The 19,947-nt window shown below is 37.6% G+C and overlaps 1 protein-coding gene across 3 annotated transcripts in view; it reads right to left on the bottom strand.

The window, feature by feature from the left end:
* The window catches only part of PFDN1 (prefoldin subunit 1), a 55,960-nt gene that overhangs the window by 17,668 nt on the left and 18,345 nt on the right, over window positions 1–19,947 (bottom strand). For 2 of the 3 annotated variants that reach the window (XM_006086500.3, XM_023752079.1), the window contains exon 3: window positions 17,744–17,828. In XM_006086500.3, coding sequence (XP_006086562.1) covers window positions 17,744–17,828 — 85 coding nt within the window. Of the gene's footprint in view, window positions 1–4,823; window positions 4,878–17,743; window positions 17,829–19,947 lie in introns of those variants that run through there. The other variant, XM_014453832.2, reaches the window with a different exon arrangement.

Below are 19,947 nucleotides of genomic sequence, written 5' to 3'. Positions count from 1 at the left end.
AAGTCAAGTTCCTAATAAATTATTTTCACAGCAAATCAATCTTTACTCCACCCAAACACTTAAGAGTAACACATACACAAATTGGCCAGGGTAAAATAAAATGACGTAATTAATTTCTGAAAATTAACTTTAAGTTATCAGCAGAAGCCCTAAACATTCAGATTAATGAGTTAATAAGGCACTCTGGGAGAGCCAATGGACAAACAAGGGTAAGGAAACTTCTATGTGATCACAGTACTACTTTCCAATCGAGTAACGTATTTATACAACTAAAAAAATAGAGATATGGCAACCGGAAACCCATAAAAGGACCTGGAGACAGTGAAAACAAGCAAGAGCTCAAAGCCACCGTGGGCACAGATGAATGACTCATGGGCACCTCCTGTGCTGATTTGCACAGGTTAGGAGAGGGCAGAACGACAAATACACTCCAATATCAAAGGGCTATTCATAAAGCTTTCAAAAAACCTCTCTTTCTTTTCATTAAGAAAGAGAAAAAGAAAACGCAGTTATACTGGTCAGTATCACCAAGACACTACTGTTCTCTAACTCTTAAGCTAAACCTCGAGGTCAGACAAGCAACCCAAGATAGTTGCACATATCACTTGGAGTGTTTGTAGGGACACTGAGAGGTCAGGTCACATCACCCAGTGACATTTCTCCATGCACGGTGATGCAGGGCTCATATCATGATGAAATCACTCTATAGATCAGACGTCACAGCTGCCACTTGTCCCTACTTCCACACCCACCCAAGTTACCATGGAACCGGTACAAACAGAATAAAGTTTAATATGCTGTTGGCTCTGATCTAAGTAGCTGACATAACACCAATTAAGTTTATAATGACACTGGAGTCATAAAAGAGCACTTGGCACACTTCTTTGCAAACATGTTTCAAGGCGTGGTTTTCATTTTGCCCTTTCTTCAATTTCCAGATGCTAGACCACTTAGACGCCACTTATCTCTTTACTTGAAGAGTTGGTGTTTAGTAATGCCCTAGCTGGTTTGGCTCAGTATATATAGTGTCGGCCTGTGGACTCAAGGGTCCCGGGTTCGATTCCGGTCAAGGGCACATGCCCAGGTTGTGGGCTCCGTCCCCAGTAGTGCAGGAGGCAGCCAATCAGTGGTTCCCTCTCATCATTAAAGTTTCTCTCTTCCTCTCCCTTCCTCTCTAAAATCAATAAAAATATTTTTTTTTAAAAAGAGTTGGTGTTTAAGAAGCTTATCATTTTATAAGAAAAGAACCCCTAAAATTAGAGGGCCAGCTATTAGAGGGCCCAACCATGGCCTACGAATCCCCATTTCTGAGTGAATAACATAGTGGTTAGAACCTCAAATCCGGAATCCTGGATCCCACTCTGATCTGCCTCTCCCTCCTGACTGATCCTGTGACATACACAAGTGAACTCCATTTCTAAAGCATGGGCAGAGGTCACCAAGTTTATGAGATGGCTTCACCACAGAATCCATGGCTATTAGGAAATAAGAACAGCAGATATCACTAACCTGCTGGCACTTGCATCCTTGAGCCCACTGACTAGCCCTACCAATAGCTAAATTTATGCTACAAATAGAAGGAGTCATCAGGTCCATTGGCCACATTCACATGGTGTATACTGGAGCTATCTACAATGGGTCCTTTGAATAAAATACAGAAAGCTATATGTTTGCATAGAATGCCCTATAGCAATTAAATGAGTAAACTATATATACTAGTATATAGATATACACTAGTATATAGATATACACATATATTTATCTATATAATAAAAGGCTAATATGCAAATTGACCGAAACAGCAGAACAACCGGTCACTATGATGCACACTGGCCACCAGGGGGCAGATACTCAACGCAGGAGCTGCCCCCTGGTGGTCAGTGTGCTCCCACAGGGGGAGCACCACTCAGCCAGAAGCCCTGAGATGGGCTCACGGCTGGCGAGTGCAGCAGCAGTGACGGGGAGCCTCTCCAGCCTCTGTGGCAGCACTAAGGATGACCAACTGCTGGCAGTCGGACATCCCTCTAGGGCTCCCGGCCTGCAAGAGGGCGCAGGCCTGGCTGAGGGACCACCCCCAAGTGCATGAATTTCGTGCACTGGGCCTCTAGTATATATATAAAAGCCTGAGTGACCATTACGACCAGACAACCAGCCGGTAGCTATGACGCCCACTGAACCACCAGCGTGCAGACGCTCAACACAAGAGCTGCCCCCTAGTGGTCAGTGCGCTCCCACCTCCCGCGATCCCTCCCCCCAGCTGGCCAGCCCTGATAGGCCTTGATCGCCAGCCAGGCCGAGGGACCCCACCTGTACACAAATCCATGCACCAGGCCTCTAGTACAGTGGTCCAAAAGGTTGGCAACCACTGCTCTAGTGTGTGTGTGCGTGTGTGTGTGTGCGCGTGTGTATTATATATGTTTATATATAATATATATATATTTTTTTAATTTGAGTAGAGCTTAAAAAAAGCAAGTTATTGAAAGATATGAACAATACAGGGGTGGGCAAAAAAATAGGTTTATAGTTGTGAGTATATGAAACAGTTTATTCTTGCATTGTTATTTATTATTGTATTAATATTAACCTACTTTTGCCTACCCCTGTATGATGTCATTTGTTGAATATAAGATGCTATGAAACATGGAATGGAAAACTATATACCAAATACCTGTTAGTAATTGCTTTTGGTGAATGGGAATAAGATTGAGGTGAGTTTGGGAGGGATGTAACAAAGGAGACTTCAATTTCATTAGTATTGTTTTTATTTTTGTAAAAAACAAATAAAAAAGAGAGTAAATATTACAAAATGATAGCATTTGTTACCTCTAATTTTTTTCCAATTTAAAAAAAAACACACACAACAAAACTTTATCTTATAAGCATTTGGTGGCATACGCTCAATCAGTAAATAGCTACTGAGCATCCACCATATGCAAAAAACAAAACCTGCACTTAGTATTTACCGTGTGCCAGGCGCAGCACTGTGTGATTTACACGTATCATGTTACAGGGTAGACAGGCACTTTTTGTAAGGGAGAAATGCTCATCCTCCTCACCTCCAGTTTAAATTAGTTCTAGTCCCGGGCTCCTCAAGCTACTCCCAGGAAGGCTTTTCTGATTAGTATGTTTGGGAAGAGGATCTGTGACTCAGCTCCTTCCACTCCTCCAGGATCTGCCTTATTTACAGAAGGTACACATTTTCCTCATGAGTTTGACAGACAGGCTCTGCCTGCCCCTGCAGAGAAACCTGTGGCTGTCCTGCACATTTAGAGATTTGTTGGGTAAGTTCATCAAATCTGTATGCCTAATTCTGGAGTAGTGTTAGAAACCATTATTATTGCTGCACACCTAAGCCACATCCTTCAGCCTAATCTTTATCAGTAATAAAGGTAAAATATGTAAGAATATTTATATCAATCTGCCTTTCAGTTGGTTCCACACTTAGGCAGGAGATAAACGGGTTATTTATTGTCCCTCTCCATCAACACCGTTATTGCTGTTTTACAGAAGAGGATATTTAGGCTTAGAGACACTAAGTAATTTACCCAATTGGAAGTAAGTGGCAGAGTCAGAGTTCAAATTCATATTCATTTGATTCCAGAATTCATATCCCTTTTAAATGAAATGTATTGGATGACATTGGTTAATAAGATCATACAGGCTTCAAATGTACCTTTCTATGATACATGATCTGCATATTGCATTGTGCCCAACACCCAAAGTCAAATCATCTTCCATCACCATCTATTTGGCCCCCTTTACTGTCCCCACCCTTCCCTCTGGTAACCACAATACTGTTGTCTGTGTCTATGAGTTTTAGTTTTATGTCCCACATATGAGTGAAATCATATGGTTCTTAGCTTTTTCTGACTGACTTATTTTGCTTAGCATGATATTCTCAAAGTCCATCGATGTTGTCTCAAATGGCCATCAGATATAGAAAAAGATGCTCAACTACACTAGCCCTTAGGGAAATGCAAATCAAAACTCACACCTGTTAGAATGGCTATTATCAACAAGACAAGTAATAACAAGTGTTGGAGAGGTTGTGGAGAAAAAGGACCCCCCATTCACTGCTGAACTCACCTCCCTGATGTTCTCCCAACTCCTCAACTGTGCTCTCACCTCCAAGCTTTTATACTTGCTGTTCTCTCTGCTTGGAAACCTCTTCTGCCAAATGTATACATAGTTTCTTGCTCTTCAGGCTTCTGTTCAAATATCACCTTATCAGATAAACCTTCCCTGTCAACACTATATAAAAAAGCTTATACACTCCTATCATTCTCTGCCTTCTTACGCTGTGTTGTTTTTCTTTTTAGCACTCATCAATTATATTATTTGTTTATTATCTGTCTCCCCTCCCACCCTCCAGAATATAAGCTCCAGGCCATCAGGGCCTTGGCTAATTTTGTCTTCACTGCCTATAATAGTGCATGGTACATAGTAAGTACAATAGACTGCTGGTTCCTTAATGCATAAGATTGAAAGTAAGAACAAAAAAGCCTACATAATGAGACACAACCCCAAAGCAATCTGTATAATCAAGACATCAACAAACGTTTAATATGCTTTTTTTAAAATAAAAAAAAATATGCATACCTTATTCCTGATCTTTCTAGCAATTATTATTGGCCAAAGCCTTAGGTCACGAATCTTGGAATTGTTTAGTTCTCCGAAGGAAGGAAAAATCAGTTATAAATGAAAAAGTTCAGCCTCTAATATTGAAAGCATCAAAGCTTAAAAATTTAGGCAATCAGTATTTTATAATTCAGTTCAAAACTTGATCCAGTTTAAGGCTTCAATATAGTATCAGAAGTTCCTTCTTCCTCTTATGTTTTTCAGCACCACCTATCTTTCATTTTCCTTGGATGCCTTCCCTAGAGAAAACAGTCTGCATTATTGAAGGCTTTGAATTGGAACGCCAAAGATAGTCCAGGATCTGAATGGAAATTGATGTTTTTCTTTACAAATTTCTAGAGCTGATTAAACCTGACCAGAAATGATTCTTGTGCTACTTGTAAAGATCTAAAGAGCTACCATATATGTTATTCCACATGTCTCACAGGACTGTATCATCTATAGGGCACAAATAATCTTGAACATTGTGTTATAAATTATACATTTGAGACCCTTTAGTAAAGTTAGAATGATTATTTCATTAAATTAGAGAGTAAGGAAGATTAGCAACTTAAGAAATATCTAAAAGTAAACATTCCCAAAGCCTGCAGTGTCCAAGTGCTCAGAACTCAAAATTTTAAGTAATTATCAGGATCTTCATTAACATAGGCTTTTCCAAGACACACACACACTCCAAGAATCTCCAATAAAAGCAATCCATTTTTTTCTTAGGTACTGAAGTAATCAGGTCAGACCCCCCTCACACCCAAAAAAAAAAAATTGCACAAAAGAAAGGATTTCGGATAGGATGTCATATACAATCAATCAACATGCAACTTCAGAATATAAAAATCAGTAAGTCCTCAGGTGAGTCAAAAAGGATGTAGGACACCAGAAATATAACTGAAAATTTGCTCCTATTTTTCACACACTCCACCACTAGTAAATACATAGCAGGGTATAGAAAAGACATTTAAATTATTCCTTCAGTGAACTTCAACAGCTTTACAAGCAAGTACTAGATGGCTATCTCTGCTTTCCAGAAAGTTATTTCTATTATTAGGGAGAAGTTAAGGCACACAGAGGTTAAGAGCCAAATCCAAGTAGAGCTTTAGCTAGCAAAGTGTGTTAAAATGACATGCAGGTGTACAAGAGTGGCATGTATTGTTAATTTTATCAAACAATCTGAATCTCTGAATACTGAGCTAGGGGAGAGTACTAAATAGAAAGATATCTTTATTCTCACACTAACTCCCCCATTTGTTAACCACCATCCTCTCCCTCTCATCCTCTCTCACAGACTAACTGCACATTTCCACTGTCAAAGCCACATTAAAGGATGAGCAAAAGACCACAATCGCCGGGTTAATCTCTGACACAACCACTGATCAGAGCATGCTCCTTGAGTCCCACCTCCGGCTCCACAGTGTAAGTGGATGTGGAGTTTGGGAAGAGAGAGAGCTCAAACAATGTTCTTGTCAGCACTTTAAACAACAAATCCATTCAATGAGAATGGCACCATGTTCCTTTTGCCCTTTCTCCCTAGGAACTAAATTAAACAGATTACAGACAGTGGCAAGAGCTAGCCTTAGAACAGCCTCCCCCTTATTTGTTATTTTTAGCAATTTAGTCCGACAACGCCTGACAACGAAACATGCCTAGAATAGCTAAAAGGAGGGGGGGATTATCAGATACCACCAGCAAAAAAACACCAGTCATCACTTCCTCCAAACCTAAGAAAGAATCATTTTCCATGTCTTTATAGCATCACACAGAGTTTGAGCTTTCAGAGTCTTATATAAAAACAATACACATAAAACATCATGGAAACTGATAATGCTTCCTGACCTGGAGTACTGTTCCACCCTCACATGTGTTTTCTTAAAAACAAAAGCAGAATAGAATGAACAAATTCCTTTAACACAAAAGTTAGGAGTACAATGCATCTGTATCCATTTTGGAAAAATTCCTCACAAGAAGTTTGGATTAGAAGATATCTAGGGTCATGTACCCAAAAGAATGGCTTTATGAATAATTATGGAATTCTAACATTATACTGATGGCAGTTGAGAGATTTCTGTTTGAAAGCAAGACAAGGTGAGGTGAGAGAAACTACTCTTATTAACTGTAATTAGCTAAATAGCATCATTTATACACACTGTATTTATAAGTGAAATAATGTAGTGAAATTTCTGAGAAATGAATAAAATGGTAAAATAAAAATCGCCCTATGTATAACTACCTGCAACAAATTAAAATTCATAAAAATATATACTACAAAATTCAATAAGATACCACTTATAAAATGTCCATGTATACTCAAGGAATTTAATAATTTACCAACATTTTCTGAACATTTTTGCCACTATTCTAAGTATCGCGTATTTTATAAGAGAGTATAGTTTGATAAAGCACTACAAATAAATATAATAATGTCTTCCTATATATGTTATTTTAATTTATGTATGTGGAGTTAATAAGCTATTACCCAGCTCTATCCAAAATTATCTCTAAAACAGGTGATGCCTAATATAAACTACCTTTAAGCCATTGCATGCACATCTCTGAGATTTCGCTAATTTAAGCTACTACTACAAAAACATCAAAGGAGATGCTGTCACCTTTTATTACATTTTAACTGGCAAAGCTGTAGGAAGACTAGTTTTATTTTAGCTTTAGAAACAGATTCCAATTAACTTTTTAAATTAAGGTAATGGTCTGGACATAAAAGAAAACTGTTTTATTTTGCCTCCCTCCATCTTTTCATTTGAAGGGGCATTATTGCTCCTAAAGTGGCAACTCATAAAAGACCAAGGCTATAATGATAAACTTAATAGAAATGGCCCTAGATATCTTCTAATCCAAACCTCTTGCTTTTACAAATTAGGACACTGAGGTTTATAGTAGAGCGAGCATGTCAAACTCGTGGCTGGTTTGACATGTTCAGAGTAGAGCAAGGGCTAGAATCCAGAACTCCTAATTCAACAGAAGGTATTTAAATAGGCATTTAGGGTAATGAATGCCCTGCTTTAAATCTAGTAGACTTGGAGATCTCTATTTATTGTTCAAACATCAGTTTGGATCTTGTTTTTCTGAGCTGACAAGAACAGTGTGCTCATTAATACAGGTGTGGCCTTGTCCACATTTAGTACAGAACAATTCACTAATAGATACTTACTTCAGATTAGAGGAGACCTGTGATTTATGGCTCAGAGTAAGAGTTGTAAGATCTCAGGTACAGTGTACTGATCAACTTCATCTGACCTTCTAGTTATAAGAGCAGGGAGGCATACAATAAATAAACATGAAAGAAAATTCAAAGTCTAACTCATCAAAAGCAATCATTCTCTAAACAGACTGAAAATGACTAGAGGAACTCTCAAGCATGGAAGGAAGGGGGCTAAGGACAAATATTTATGGTAAGGCAGAAAATTATAGACCATATAAAGCAGGCAGTATTGATATAAAGCAGGCAGTATTGAAGGTTGAATTCAACAACCCTCTGAAGCATTCAAAGGGATAGTCTGGTGTGGGTATAGACTGGGAATGTATCCTGGAAGAAAAGAATAATCAAATCGAGATGCAAAAAAACTAAACTCTGGGCTAATTGGAAAGCTGAACTCTGGGCTAATTGGAATGCAAATCCTTCCTTTACCTTAGTCATAAAATGAAGGTGCACATCAATGAACAGCAAATCTCTGTAACATATTTTACAAATAAGAAAGGCTGTCTAGCTAGTAGGGCAAATCTATTTGAATTATTTACATCTAAATTCTCACCAGACCTGAAATATTTATATTGAAGAAATTAAGTATATCATAGATAGTTTACATTTGGGCAAATCAGCATTTGGATCATAACACATATACACTGACCAAGGCATTGATAATACAGGGGTGGACAGAAGTAGATTTACAGTTGTGAGCACACGAAACACAGAGTTTATTCTTGTATTATTATTATTAATTATTGTATTATTTATTTGTATTACAAATGTGAACCTACTTTTGCCCATCCCTTGTAGAACCAATAAAGAATACTCAACCAGAAAAAGAGCATATGGGCTTTTTTGGACTCACGCCTATTCTCTGAAAGCCACAGAGGATTACATAGCTACATTAAGCCCTAAGACACCAGGACATAGAGAATATATATAGTTCACTATTAACTCTAGTTTCCAACCATTAGGCTCTGTTAGACTTAAGTCTTAAATAACTAAAAACTATTTTTAAAACATCCATTTTTATAAATGTTGAGAATGCAAATGAACTCCATGAAGAAATGAGTATTCATATCTGAAATCCCAATGTATGGGACAATAAGAGAAACTTCAACAAAGACTCCCCAAGTCTAAAAAACAGAAAAGAGATTAATTTACTAACTTGCAATTCGTTTTTTAAATTTAGAAAAAAAAAAGACACTCAGTGGTATCTAACTATCTAGCTGCTACTGAAGATGGGAAGTCATGAAGCTAATTTTTAGAGTAGAAACATGGAGACTTCTCTCCAGGACTCAAACTTTCCTGGGTTGAGGTGAGAGAATGTCTGAAAAAATAGCTCCCCTCATCAAAGGCTCAGAGTTTGTTAAACTGTGCAAACATTCTATGAGAACATCTTGACTTGTTAAGGATAAAAATGGACTGTCTGGAAAGATAAATCGTGACACATCTATATAATAGAATACCATTATTAGCAATGCAAATGAACAAATCACAGTCTCCAGTAACATGGACGCACTTCACAAAAGAAGCAAGGCAAAAAATATATCTAGTGATTTTGTTCATATAAAGTTCAAAAACAGGCAACATTAAATTATGCTATTTGGGGGATACACATATAGGTAATAAAACTGTATTTTTTAAAAAGGAAATAATTACACTGTTGAGTTTTCTGTACATAAAAGTAATAAATTTTCCTTTAAAAAAAAAAAGAAAGAAAAAATTATCACAAAAGTTAGGGTAGTAGTTGGGAGGTGAGCGGGCAGGGATAGCAGTGTGATCAGGAAGGGAGGGGTGAGGAGGGGCTCTGGTGTCCTGCCAGGTTTTTATTTTGTGGCCTGGATGATTGTTATGGGTGTTTATTTTATAATTATTGACTAAGCTATATGTATTTTAATCTATATTTCCATAAATACTATATTTCACTACAACATAAATGAACTTTTTAATGGGTTCGAAACTTGAAGCTATGCAAGCAGATGAACTATGTTTAATTCTTGTTTAATGTATAAAAAACATTCTATCACTGGCTCTGCTCTCACCTGCCCTTCTCTCTTCATTGAAAACACAGACAAGAATCAGTGCCCATCATATCATAGTGTCCACTTAACATCACCTCCAAGGTGCCTCCCATCATATGCATAACAGAACCACCTCTACAGTAAAGTATCTTAGGGCAAAAACTGGACATCCATCCAAGTACCGACCAGTCACCACCCGTGCTATGGAAAAAATGACGCTCAACAGGCAAAGTAAAATCTCAACCATGAGAACTCCTCCAAAACATTTTCTCATCAGGCTCAGAACTCAGCCAACTGCAGTGTCACAGGCACCTCCTACCCAGTTCTCTTGCCACTATTCTTCCTCCTTTTTTCAGGAACCACTGTCTAACCAAAATTGTCATTTTTGTGAAAGAGTCAGGATTTGCACAGTTTCTTAGATTTTACTTATATCATGGGCTAGAGAGCTATTTCACAACCCTGGCTTTGTAACATTCTGCGTCAAAAGTAGCACTACGCAGGCCACAATGTCCTGAGTTCCCTTATTCTTATTTTTATTCTGTCATTGCTGAGCTAATCAGGGTGGTGAAACCATGTCAGAGACAGAGGGGAAGGAAAGTAGTCAACCAGTACATGCATGTGCCTAAAATACTATGGGGGCTTTACTACAGCCAGACGAGCCTGAAGCAGAACCTGTTTGGCCCTTGCTCTGGAACAAGAGAGAGAACATAAGAGTATGGTGGACAAAACGTGTTCAAATACATCACTGAAAGCTTAGTTATCTCAAGGATTCCAAATAGTTGAGAGTCATAAGGCAAGGGGTCAAAAATTGAGTTGTAGCTCATTTGAATGCTGAATCTAAGTTTTCCTAATTGCAAAAGAAGTCCACATTACTCCCCAAAAAGTGAGCAAAAATATAAGATGTATTTTTGCCCTAACCGGTTTGGCTCAGTGGATAGAGCATTGGCCTGCGGACTGAAGGGTCCCAGGTTCGATTCCGGTCAAGGGCATGTACCTTGGTTGCAGGCACATTCCCAGTAGGAGGTGTGCAGGAGGCAGCTGATCGATGTTTCTAACTCTCTATCCTTCTCCCTTCCTTTCTGTAAAATATCAATAAAATACATTTTTTTTAAAAATGTATCTTTCACTCTATACTAGTATATCTCCTAATCTATCAATAGGTTTTAATTCAACTTTAAGTAAAACTGCCCTGGACAGTTTGTTCAGTGGTTAGAGCGTTGGCCCCCAGGACCAAAGGGTTCAATTGCCTGTCAAGGGCATGTACCTCGCTTGCAGGCTCAATCCCCATCCCAATTTCGGGGTCTAGCTCGGGTCTGGCTCAAGCAGGGGGCAACCAATCGCAACCAATCAATGTGTCTCCCTCATGTTGATGTTTCTCTCTTTCTCTCCCTCACTGCGTCTCCCACCCTGTCCCTCCCCCGCCCCTTCTCTCCCTCTCTCCCTTCCTTCTCCCTCTCTTTCACTGTCTCTAAAAAAATCAATGGGAAAAATATCTTCGGGTGAGGATAAATAAATAAGTACAACTGAGTTTTCTCAAAAAAATAAAAAGATTTCTCTTTGTAGCATGCTATACATTTCAAAGAGAAAATTATTTTTACAACGACAGATAAGACTCAGTCATAATTCCAAATCCCAATTATATTCATCTCATTTTAAAAAATTATGCTTTGTTCGTTTTTAATAATAACATACTGTATTATGCAGTATATACTCAGCCATCTTCTTTAAAAAGTTATATTATCAATATTTTTAAAAATAGAAAATTCCCTCAATGACAAACAACATGTTTACTCTATCATACTAAAGGGTATTTTCTCTTGACTAGAATCAGCATCATTGATCTAATCACTATTAGGATGAAATGGTGATATTCCCTCCCAGAATCTGATCTATCACCTTTATAAAGGAAAGATAAAAATCTATTTAACATTATCATATTGTGAGTCTGTTATGAAAATATTTCCTAAACAATCCCACTTAAGTGATTATAGTCTAAAGAATAACCTTACATAGGGGTATTAAAATGTAAATATGGAGTTTTAAAAAGAAAAACAATAAGACTAGCTTTCCAAGGTTAAAATAGGACTTGTCTTTACCTTTCTAGTAAGTAATATAACTCTCTATCAGGGGTACACGAGGGCAGTGTTATAGTATCCCCCCCCGCCGCTACGTAAGAAAAAAGGGCCAGCAGGTAAGGCCACAAGTTGGTTGACAATGTAGGCACAGCACAACAGAGTTAACAAAAGTTAGACAAATTCTAGGTAAGCTTTGCACTATAAATAAAGACTAGGGGGAAAGATCTGGAGAGGGCAAACATAAAGGAACAGTAAGAACAGACGTGAATAAAAGGAAATCTATGAAGTACTCATGGAAATGGGCTCTCAAATTAGAGACCCTGAATCAAGACCAGCACCAGGTCATAGGAAAGGAGGCATTCACATAGTAGGCCAAGTTAAATGCTTTGATCAGAAACTGGACCTATGTGCCCTGGCAGGGTAGTTCAGTTGGTTAGAGCGTTGTCCCAATACACCAAGGAACACATATAAGAATCAACCAATGAATACACAGCAAAATGGAACAACATTTCTCTCTCTAAAATTAATAAATAAAATTTAAAAGAAAAGAAACTGGACCCATGGACTCAGACCAAAAACAACCTTACCCCTTCAGAGATGAATAAGATGCTAAACAGAAACAGTCTGGCACTTGTTTGCAGAGTTATGTATACACTGTACCTCCCCAATTTAAAAAATATGTTTTTATTGATTTTAGACAAAGAGGGAGAGATAGAAACAATGATGAGAGAGAAACATCGATTGGCTGCCTCCTCCATGGCCCCCACCAGGGATTGGGCCAGAAATCCAGAAATCCGGCATGTGCCCTGACTGGAAACTGAACCGGGAACTCTGGTGCATGTGTCAGTGCTCAACCACTGAACCACACCAGCCGGGCATGCCTCCCAATTTAATTGTAAGGAATCTGAGGGCAGAAATTAACATGCTAATGATAACTAAACAGGATTAAGACAAAACAGGTTAGACTGGCAAAAATACTGGGGCCCAGAAGAAGAGACTGCATATTTGAAAGGAGGAACAACAATTGGTATGCTTTGGGAAAAACTATTTAGAGCTCTGAATCTATATCTAGTTTCACAAAGTAATAGGAAACCATAGTTGTAATTATTTCAACTAGTAATAGCTCAAATGCCCAAATTCCCACATTGTGCTATGAAACTAGGGAGAAAAAGGAAAAAGCACCCAATTTAAAATTGAGGAATCAGAAAACAATTCTCAAGAGAAATAGCCCTAAACTAAGATCCTAAAGATTAAGAGATGGAGCTGGTGGTAAGGGCAGGAAGAAGTTCCCAGTTAGAGGGAACTACTTTTACAAAGACCTAGTAGAAACATAGAAAGCACAGCAAGTTCTAAAAACAGAATATTTCTGCATGGCTGAAGCATACAGTGTAAGAGAAAGCAGAGGAATGAGAGAGATGAGAAAAATAAATAGGAGTAATTTCATAAAGAAACTTAAAGGTATATTTAAGTTTGAACTTTTACTCTAAAAACAATGATGGGTTTTACAAAGAGGAGTGATATTGTGCCAGGATAGTAAGAAGCTAGGAAAATTCCTGGACAAGTGGAATGGGGAAACTGAGACAAGAAAATTAAACAAGGCCAAACAGTTGGGGTGGTTTGCAGCCAGCTTGTGAATTACAAGACTTTATCTTTCCCAACCAAGAGCACTTAGAGCAAATGATTCACCTCTCCTCCCTGACAGAAAATATATAGCTTAAATCACCCTGGCCTGGAAAATAAGAGAACAAAGATCCAATTAATGGCATTTGTGCCAGATAAACCCAAGGACAGATGAAGTCTGGGGGACAAATAACAAAAACCCCCAAAGCATCTGGTTGGTTGGGATAAATGTAAGGCAGGATAGATAGCTGCTAGGGCAGGAGGAAGGGAAAGGGGTTAAAGGGGGGAGTTTATTTCACCTACTGAACAAAGAAGTCAGCAGTCTTGGTACTTCCAAGATAAAATCACCAGATATTCTCATAAATTCTGGGAAAAGCCACAACAATGTAAAAGGGGAACCTTAAAATCTAGTCCACCTGGCAAGGGAACCTTGAAACCTATGGGGGGGAACTTGAACCCCTACCAGGTGTGGCATTCAAACTATCTGAGTTGCCCGCTTATGCTTTATGCCTAGTGTATTCTTAATAAATCTGCTTGCTTTTTGCTTCCTTAATAAATTCACTTGCTTTGTTTCAACACTGCTTTCTGTCACTCATCTGAATTTTTTCTCGGGATAGTGACAAGCACCATGGAAGGGCCCAGCCAGCATGGCTCAGTGGTTGAGCTTCGACCTATGAACCAGGAGGTCACGGTTCGATTCCCAGTCAGGGCACATGCCTGGGTTGCTGGCTCGATCCTCAGTGTGGGGCATGCAGGAGGCAACCAATCAATGATTCTCTCATCATTGATGTTTCTTTCTCTCTCTCCCTCCCTCTCCCTTCCTCTCTGAAATCAATAAAAATATATTTTTAAAAAAAGAAAAAGAAAAAGAGCCAAGGAAGGATGAACCCCTCCAACTCATTCTAATCTAAATATGTTAAAAGGACTGGAAGGGGGAAAGCTGGAGATGGAAAAACCAGTTAAGAATCTACTGCAGATGTGGGGGTAGCTGGTTTAAAGGTGGGAGGAAAAATTCCTGAAGAAAATACCATTTAATAGAGAAAACAGGAAAGTAATATTCAGAGATAATAAGAACTTTCCAGAATTGATGGAAGACACTAATCCTCAGATTCAGAAAACTCAACTTAATCCAAGTAGGACAAAGGAAAAAAATAAAAAGACTAAATTCATATCTACACATATCCCAGAGAAACTATAAAGCATTAAAGAAAAAGAGAGAGGGGGGTCAATAGAGAGGGAAGGAGGGGGCATCTGTAATATTTTCAACAATAAAGATTTATTTTTAAAGAAAGAAAGAGAACATTAAAAGTAGCCAGAGAGAAAATAAACAAAGGAACAACACTTAGACTGATAAATAACTTCTCAATAGCAACAATGGAAGCCAGAAGTCAGTGGAATGTTATCTTTAAGAAAGCTGAGCCGAAACCGGTTTGGCTCAGTGGATAGAGCGTCAGCCTGCGGACTGAAAGGTCCCGGGTTCGATTCCGGTCAAGGGCATGTACCTGGGTTGCGGGCACATCCCCAGTGGGGGATGTGCAGGAGGCGGCTGATCGATGTTTCTCTCTCATTGATGTTTCTGACTCTCTGTCTCTCTCCCTTCCTCTCTGTAAAATATATTTAAAAAAAAAAAAGAAAGCTGAGATATTCCTAAACATATAAAGCAAAATGAAACATACCCTCTGAACTATGTGCACAGTAATAATGAGCACTTACAGCACCCAGATAATAGTCTCTAAATACCATTGCCCACTAAACTGAAAGACTAAGGAGGAATTGATAAACACCATCATGGAGGGAGATTCAATACATCTCTCTAAATAACTAACTAAACTAAATAAGCGAAAGAAAATCTGAACACTATAATTACCAATGTTTGTGTGTATGAATGCACATGTGGGTGTGTACATATGCATATATTTCAGTCTTAAGTAACAAAAGGTATAGCAGTGGAAAAGTACAGGATTGTTTCAGGGAAGACAGAGTAGGTACTGGGTGATACTATTAACAATACATGATAGGGCAGTATTGGAGAGTATACAAAATGTAGAGGTAGGGATCATAGAATAATTGAATGTTGAGGTAATAAGGAACCTACAATGGTAGGAGAAATGGAAAACAAGAAATTAAATATAGCCCGGCCAGTGTGGCTCAGTGATTGAGTATCAACCTATGAACCAGGAGGTCATGGTTGAATTCCTAGTCAGGGCACATGCTCAGGTAGCGGGTTCAATTCCCAGTAGGAGGGCATGCAGGAGGCAGCCGATCAATGATTCTCTCTCATCATTGATGTTTCTCTCTCTCTCTCGCCCTCTCCCCTTCTTTCTGAAATCATTTAAAAAAATTTTAAATTTTATTACATATAAACTAAATTGATATCACTAAAGTAGAAAGATAAGTTATCAAATGATGAACTATACAGATTGCTCATTATTTTTTTTTAAAGTGCATATATATGTGTATGAATGTGTTTATAAAATAAAGTTTGGAATGATACACACTACTGCAGAGGTGACATATGGGAGTGTGCAGGGAAGAGGGGAAGGTTATATTTTCATTTTATCATTTGTTTTCTTTTCTGACTGTTTTTCATTTCTATAATGCACTTATATTGCTTTTATAATATAAATAACAGTAAAATGAAAGATTAAAGAGAAAATAACTTCCTAGGGTAGAGGCTAGAGTTTATCTGCTAGTTTTTTATAGCTATAATTAGCATTTCAAACAGGTACCAACAAGCCAGCTAATCTACTTCTATTATCTGACAGATATCAGGATACTTAGTATGTGAGATTCTATGAAAGAAACGTTTAGAAAATAAATTTCCTACTACTCATTAGAACTGATAGTATGCTAAAATAATCATCTGTGGCAATTTTTCCTTGACAATTTGTTAAATTATAAAAGTTAACACATACTTGTTACAATTTATCCAACACAGAGATCATAAGAGAATTATATACACATTATTTTGCATCTTCCTACTTATTCATCAGGACAATTTTTAGATATATTTGCCTACAGTTGCAAAATCACATTTTTTATCTACATGAAACAGTTGTGATTGGAGTTAAGATACAGTACTTTTGTTTGAAAACCCTAGAGAATATAAAATTCTATCTAGAACAATTGGCTGACAAAAATGATAAAACAGGACACAATAACAACCTGATTACTGCAGAAAAGTTTTTTCTTTTTTGTTTTGTTTGCTTGCTTATTTGTTTTGTTTTCACAATACATCTTTCTAAACTACAAAACTATTATCAAGTTTGTTTAAATTATCATCAGTAGTCAAACAAAAATCAGCCTAAGTAACCTAAGACACTACATGCTCACCCAGGCCACGCCAAGTCAGTGCCCCTGAGAAATCCCCAGAAGGCTAGCGGGTGTCTCACCAATTCAGCAGAGGGCTGAGTCAGATTCTGAACCACTGCCTCAAGTGGTACTCACACAAATTAGATAAAGTGACCTATGAAGTCATTGTATCCACCCCATCTCAGGAAATCTTGTTCCCAAAGAAATAATAACCAGTTTTTTGTCCAGTCCAACTTTTGCTATAAACAGAATGCACCTTTCACCGAAGCCCAAGAAGAGTATCTCATCAAAAGTCTTAATGTATAAGGACATTTTAATAATAAACTTAAATTTTCCAAAGATTTACTAAGCTACTTTTACCTATACTAATCATTTTCCCTACCTAAAAAATAATGTTTTCCTCATCGGAGCACTATCCTTCAGATAGTTAATTAATTATAGCTTAATAATCAGTCCTTGTCTAGAACCCAATCTATGTTAAAGTAATTACAATGTGTAAAAGAGACATACTAGTATATCAAGATCCTTTAGTATTATCATTAGCCATGCTCATACCCTACCAGGTACAATATGTATTGGTTAAATATATGTTGTGTTATTTTTGTATTTTAAAAACAGATATATTCATTCAATGGCAAAGGAGAAAACACACTCAGAATAACAGCATCCTATCTTCTTCAAAATTCCCTAGTTTCTAGAGACTTTTTTGTGTCTTATACACTGCCATTAATTTGACTGCTTCATAGCTCTAACACAATTAGAAAAAAATGACATAATGGCATGACTTTAGCAGGCATACATTTCATTTAATATGACACAATGAGATAATTACTATTTTCTAAAAGTTGGCTACTTACTGTCAATATTCACTCAAAACTTACTTCCAATTCTTTAATTTTTTCCTCTGCTATTTTCTGTTTCTCTAACAGCTGATTGTGAATTACCTCCTTAGACTGAAGAATAAACCTACAAAACACAAAAAAGTTGAAGATGAAGCCACATGACCACTTTATTCATCAAAATCAACAAATATTAAACTAAGAAAGCTAAAGGAACAATCTTCCAATTTAGGACTAATAACATGCATTGTTATGTTAATGTGACAAACTCCAAAAATCACCACAGGTTTAAACCTTCTTGGCAGAGAAGGAATAAAAGCTTAAAAGTAATTTTGCCTTCTTATCTAAGAAGAGAATCAAATCAGGCTTCAAGTAAATTCATAAATAAATGGAGAAAAAATATAAAGGGATAAAAATCTATTACAGGCTAAGAGAAAAGTTAACAAACAATAAAAATCCCCCATAACTTTTATTTTACCAGTTATCTGTATCAACTTTTATCTAGATATTTTTTAAACAATATTTATAAATTAGAACTCTCTCTCCAATCTTTTATTTTATTTTTTTGTTGTAACAGCAGTAACTCATGACCTTTTAAAGTCACAATCAAGTACTGTGTTAGGATCAATGCATCAGTGTTTATATGAGCTCCTAACACAAAAAGCGCTGTATAAAGTCTAGTATCTTTTATTATTATTTCCAGAGTGTATAATACCTCTGAAAAGCTCAAAATGCACCAGTGGAAAATTTCAACTTTTTCCATTTTATAGTCAGACATGTTATTTACAACAGATGAGGGTGGAAATATGGGGAAGCTTTAAAAATTAACACTGAATCTGTTCAGTGACTTTATGTTCATAATTCTTGCTGTAGGGAAAGGAAGAACAAATTACTTTATAGCCTCAAGTAAGTGAACTGAAATACTTCCCTTCTACTGGAACTAAGGGAAAACCTCAATTACACAAATCTCTTTTAGGACTGTCCTAAAAGTAGGCCAGTGATGGCAAACCTTTTGAGCTCGGCATGTCAGCATTTTGAAAAACCCTAACTTAACTCTGGTGCTGTGTCACATATAGAAATTTTTTGATATCTGCAACCATAGTAAAACAAAGACTTATATTTTTGATATTTATTTTATATATTTAAATGCCATTTAACAAAGAAAAATCAACCAAAAAAATGAGTTCGCATGTCACCTCTGACACGCGTGTCATAGGTTCGCCATCACTGAACTAGGCTTTAACAGATTTCAATTAAAGATTACAATTAATTAAGTGAACTGTTTCTTCTCTTTGTACATAACATAGGAGTTTCTAACAAAGAACTAAACATCTCTTAATGAAAAGCCAAACAAGAAAACATATCAAAGTAGCAATATGCAGTTTCCTCTACCAACCTCACAAAAACACTGTCTTGATAGGTTCTTAGCAAGAGGGTCTGTTACTATAGATACTAGAAGCCCCTCAGCCCAGCCTGCATCCTCTCCAATCCAGAACCTTGGGGATCAGGCCTAAACCAGCAGTCAGACATCCCTCTCACAATCCTGGACTGCTGGCTCCTAATCGCTCACCTGCCTGCCTGTCTGATCGCCCCTAACTGCCCCCTCCCCCGCCAGCCTGATAGCCCCTCACTGCACTCCTGCTGGCCTGGCCACCCCATGCAGCCTGCTGCTCAGTTGTTTGGTCGGCCCTCACTAACCCCCCTGCCGTGTCCTGGTTGCCCCACGCAGCCTGCTTGTTCAGTCATTTCGTTGTCCCTCACTAACCCCCCTGCCGGCCTAGTCGCCCACACAGCCTGTTCGGTCGTCCGTTTGGTTCCAATGGTTGCTTAGGCTTTTATTATTTTAGATTATAAGTAACCACATCATCTTGGAAATTAATAAGGTGTGTTTCAGACAAGACAGCAGACTATTACTTTTATACCTCAGCATTACTTTGCATTATATTCTGATGAGTCACATACATGTAACATAAGCTTAGTATATGTTTAAGAATAAACAATATCCCTTTAAAACAATAGTCTTTTAGTCTTATTTTCCTAAGACTTTTAAGAAATACTATGCTTGAAGCCACTGCCTGACTGGCAGTCTTTTCTTACTTAGGCAGGCAATTATTCCAAGCTTGTTTTATCCTCTGAAATATTCGGTTAAATTAAATGACCCCAACAGATTATCTACACTAGCAATCTTCACTTCCTCATCTCCTCATCAAATCACTCCACAGAAATAAATTTCACTAAAGTAACTA

The sequence above is a fragment of the Myotis lucifugus genome, unplaced genomic scaffold (genome assembly GCF_000147115.1).
Source record: "Myotis lucifugus unplaced genomic scaffold, Myoluc2.0 scaffold_28, whole genome shotgun sequence".
In the NCBI taxonomy this organism is placed as follows: Eukaryota; Metazoa; Chordata; class Mammalia; order Chiroptera; family Vespertilionidae; genus Myotis; species Myotis lucifugus.
The sequence above is the reverse complement of the archived record's forward strand: the minus strand, read 5'-3'. Positions and strand labels throughout refer to the sequence as shown.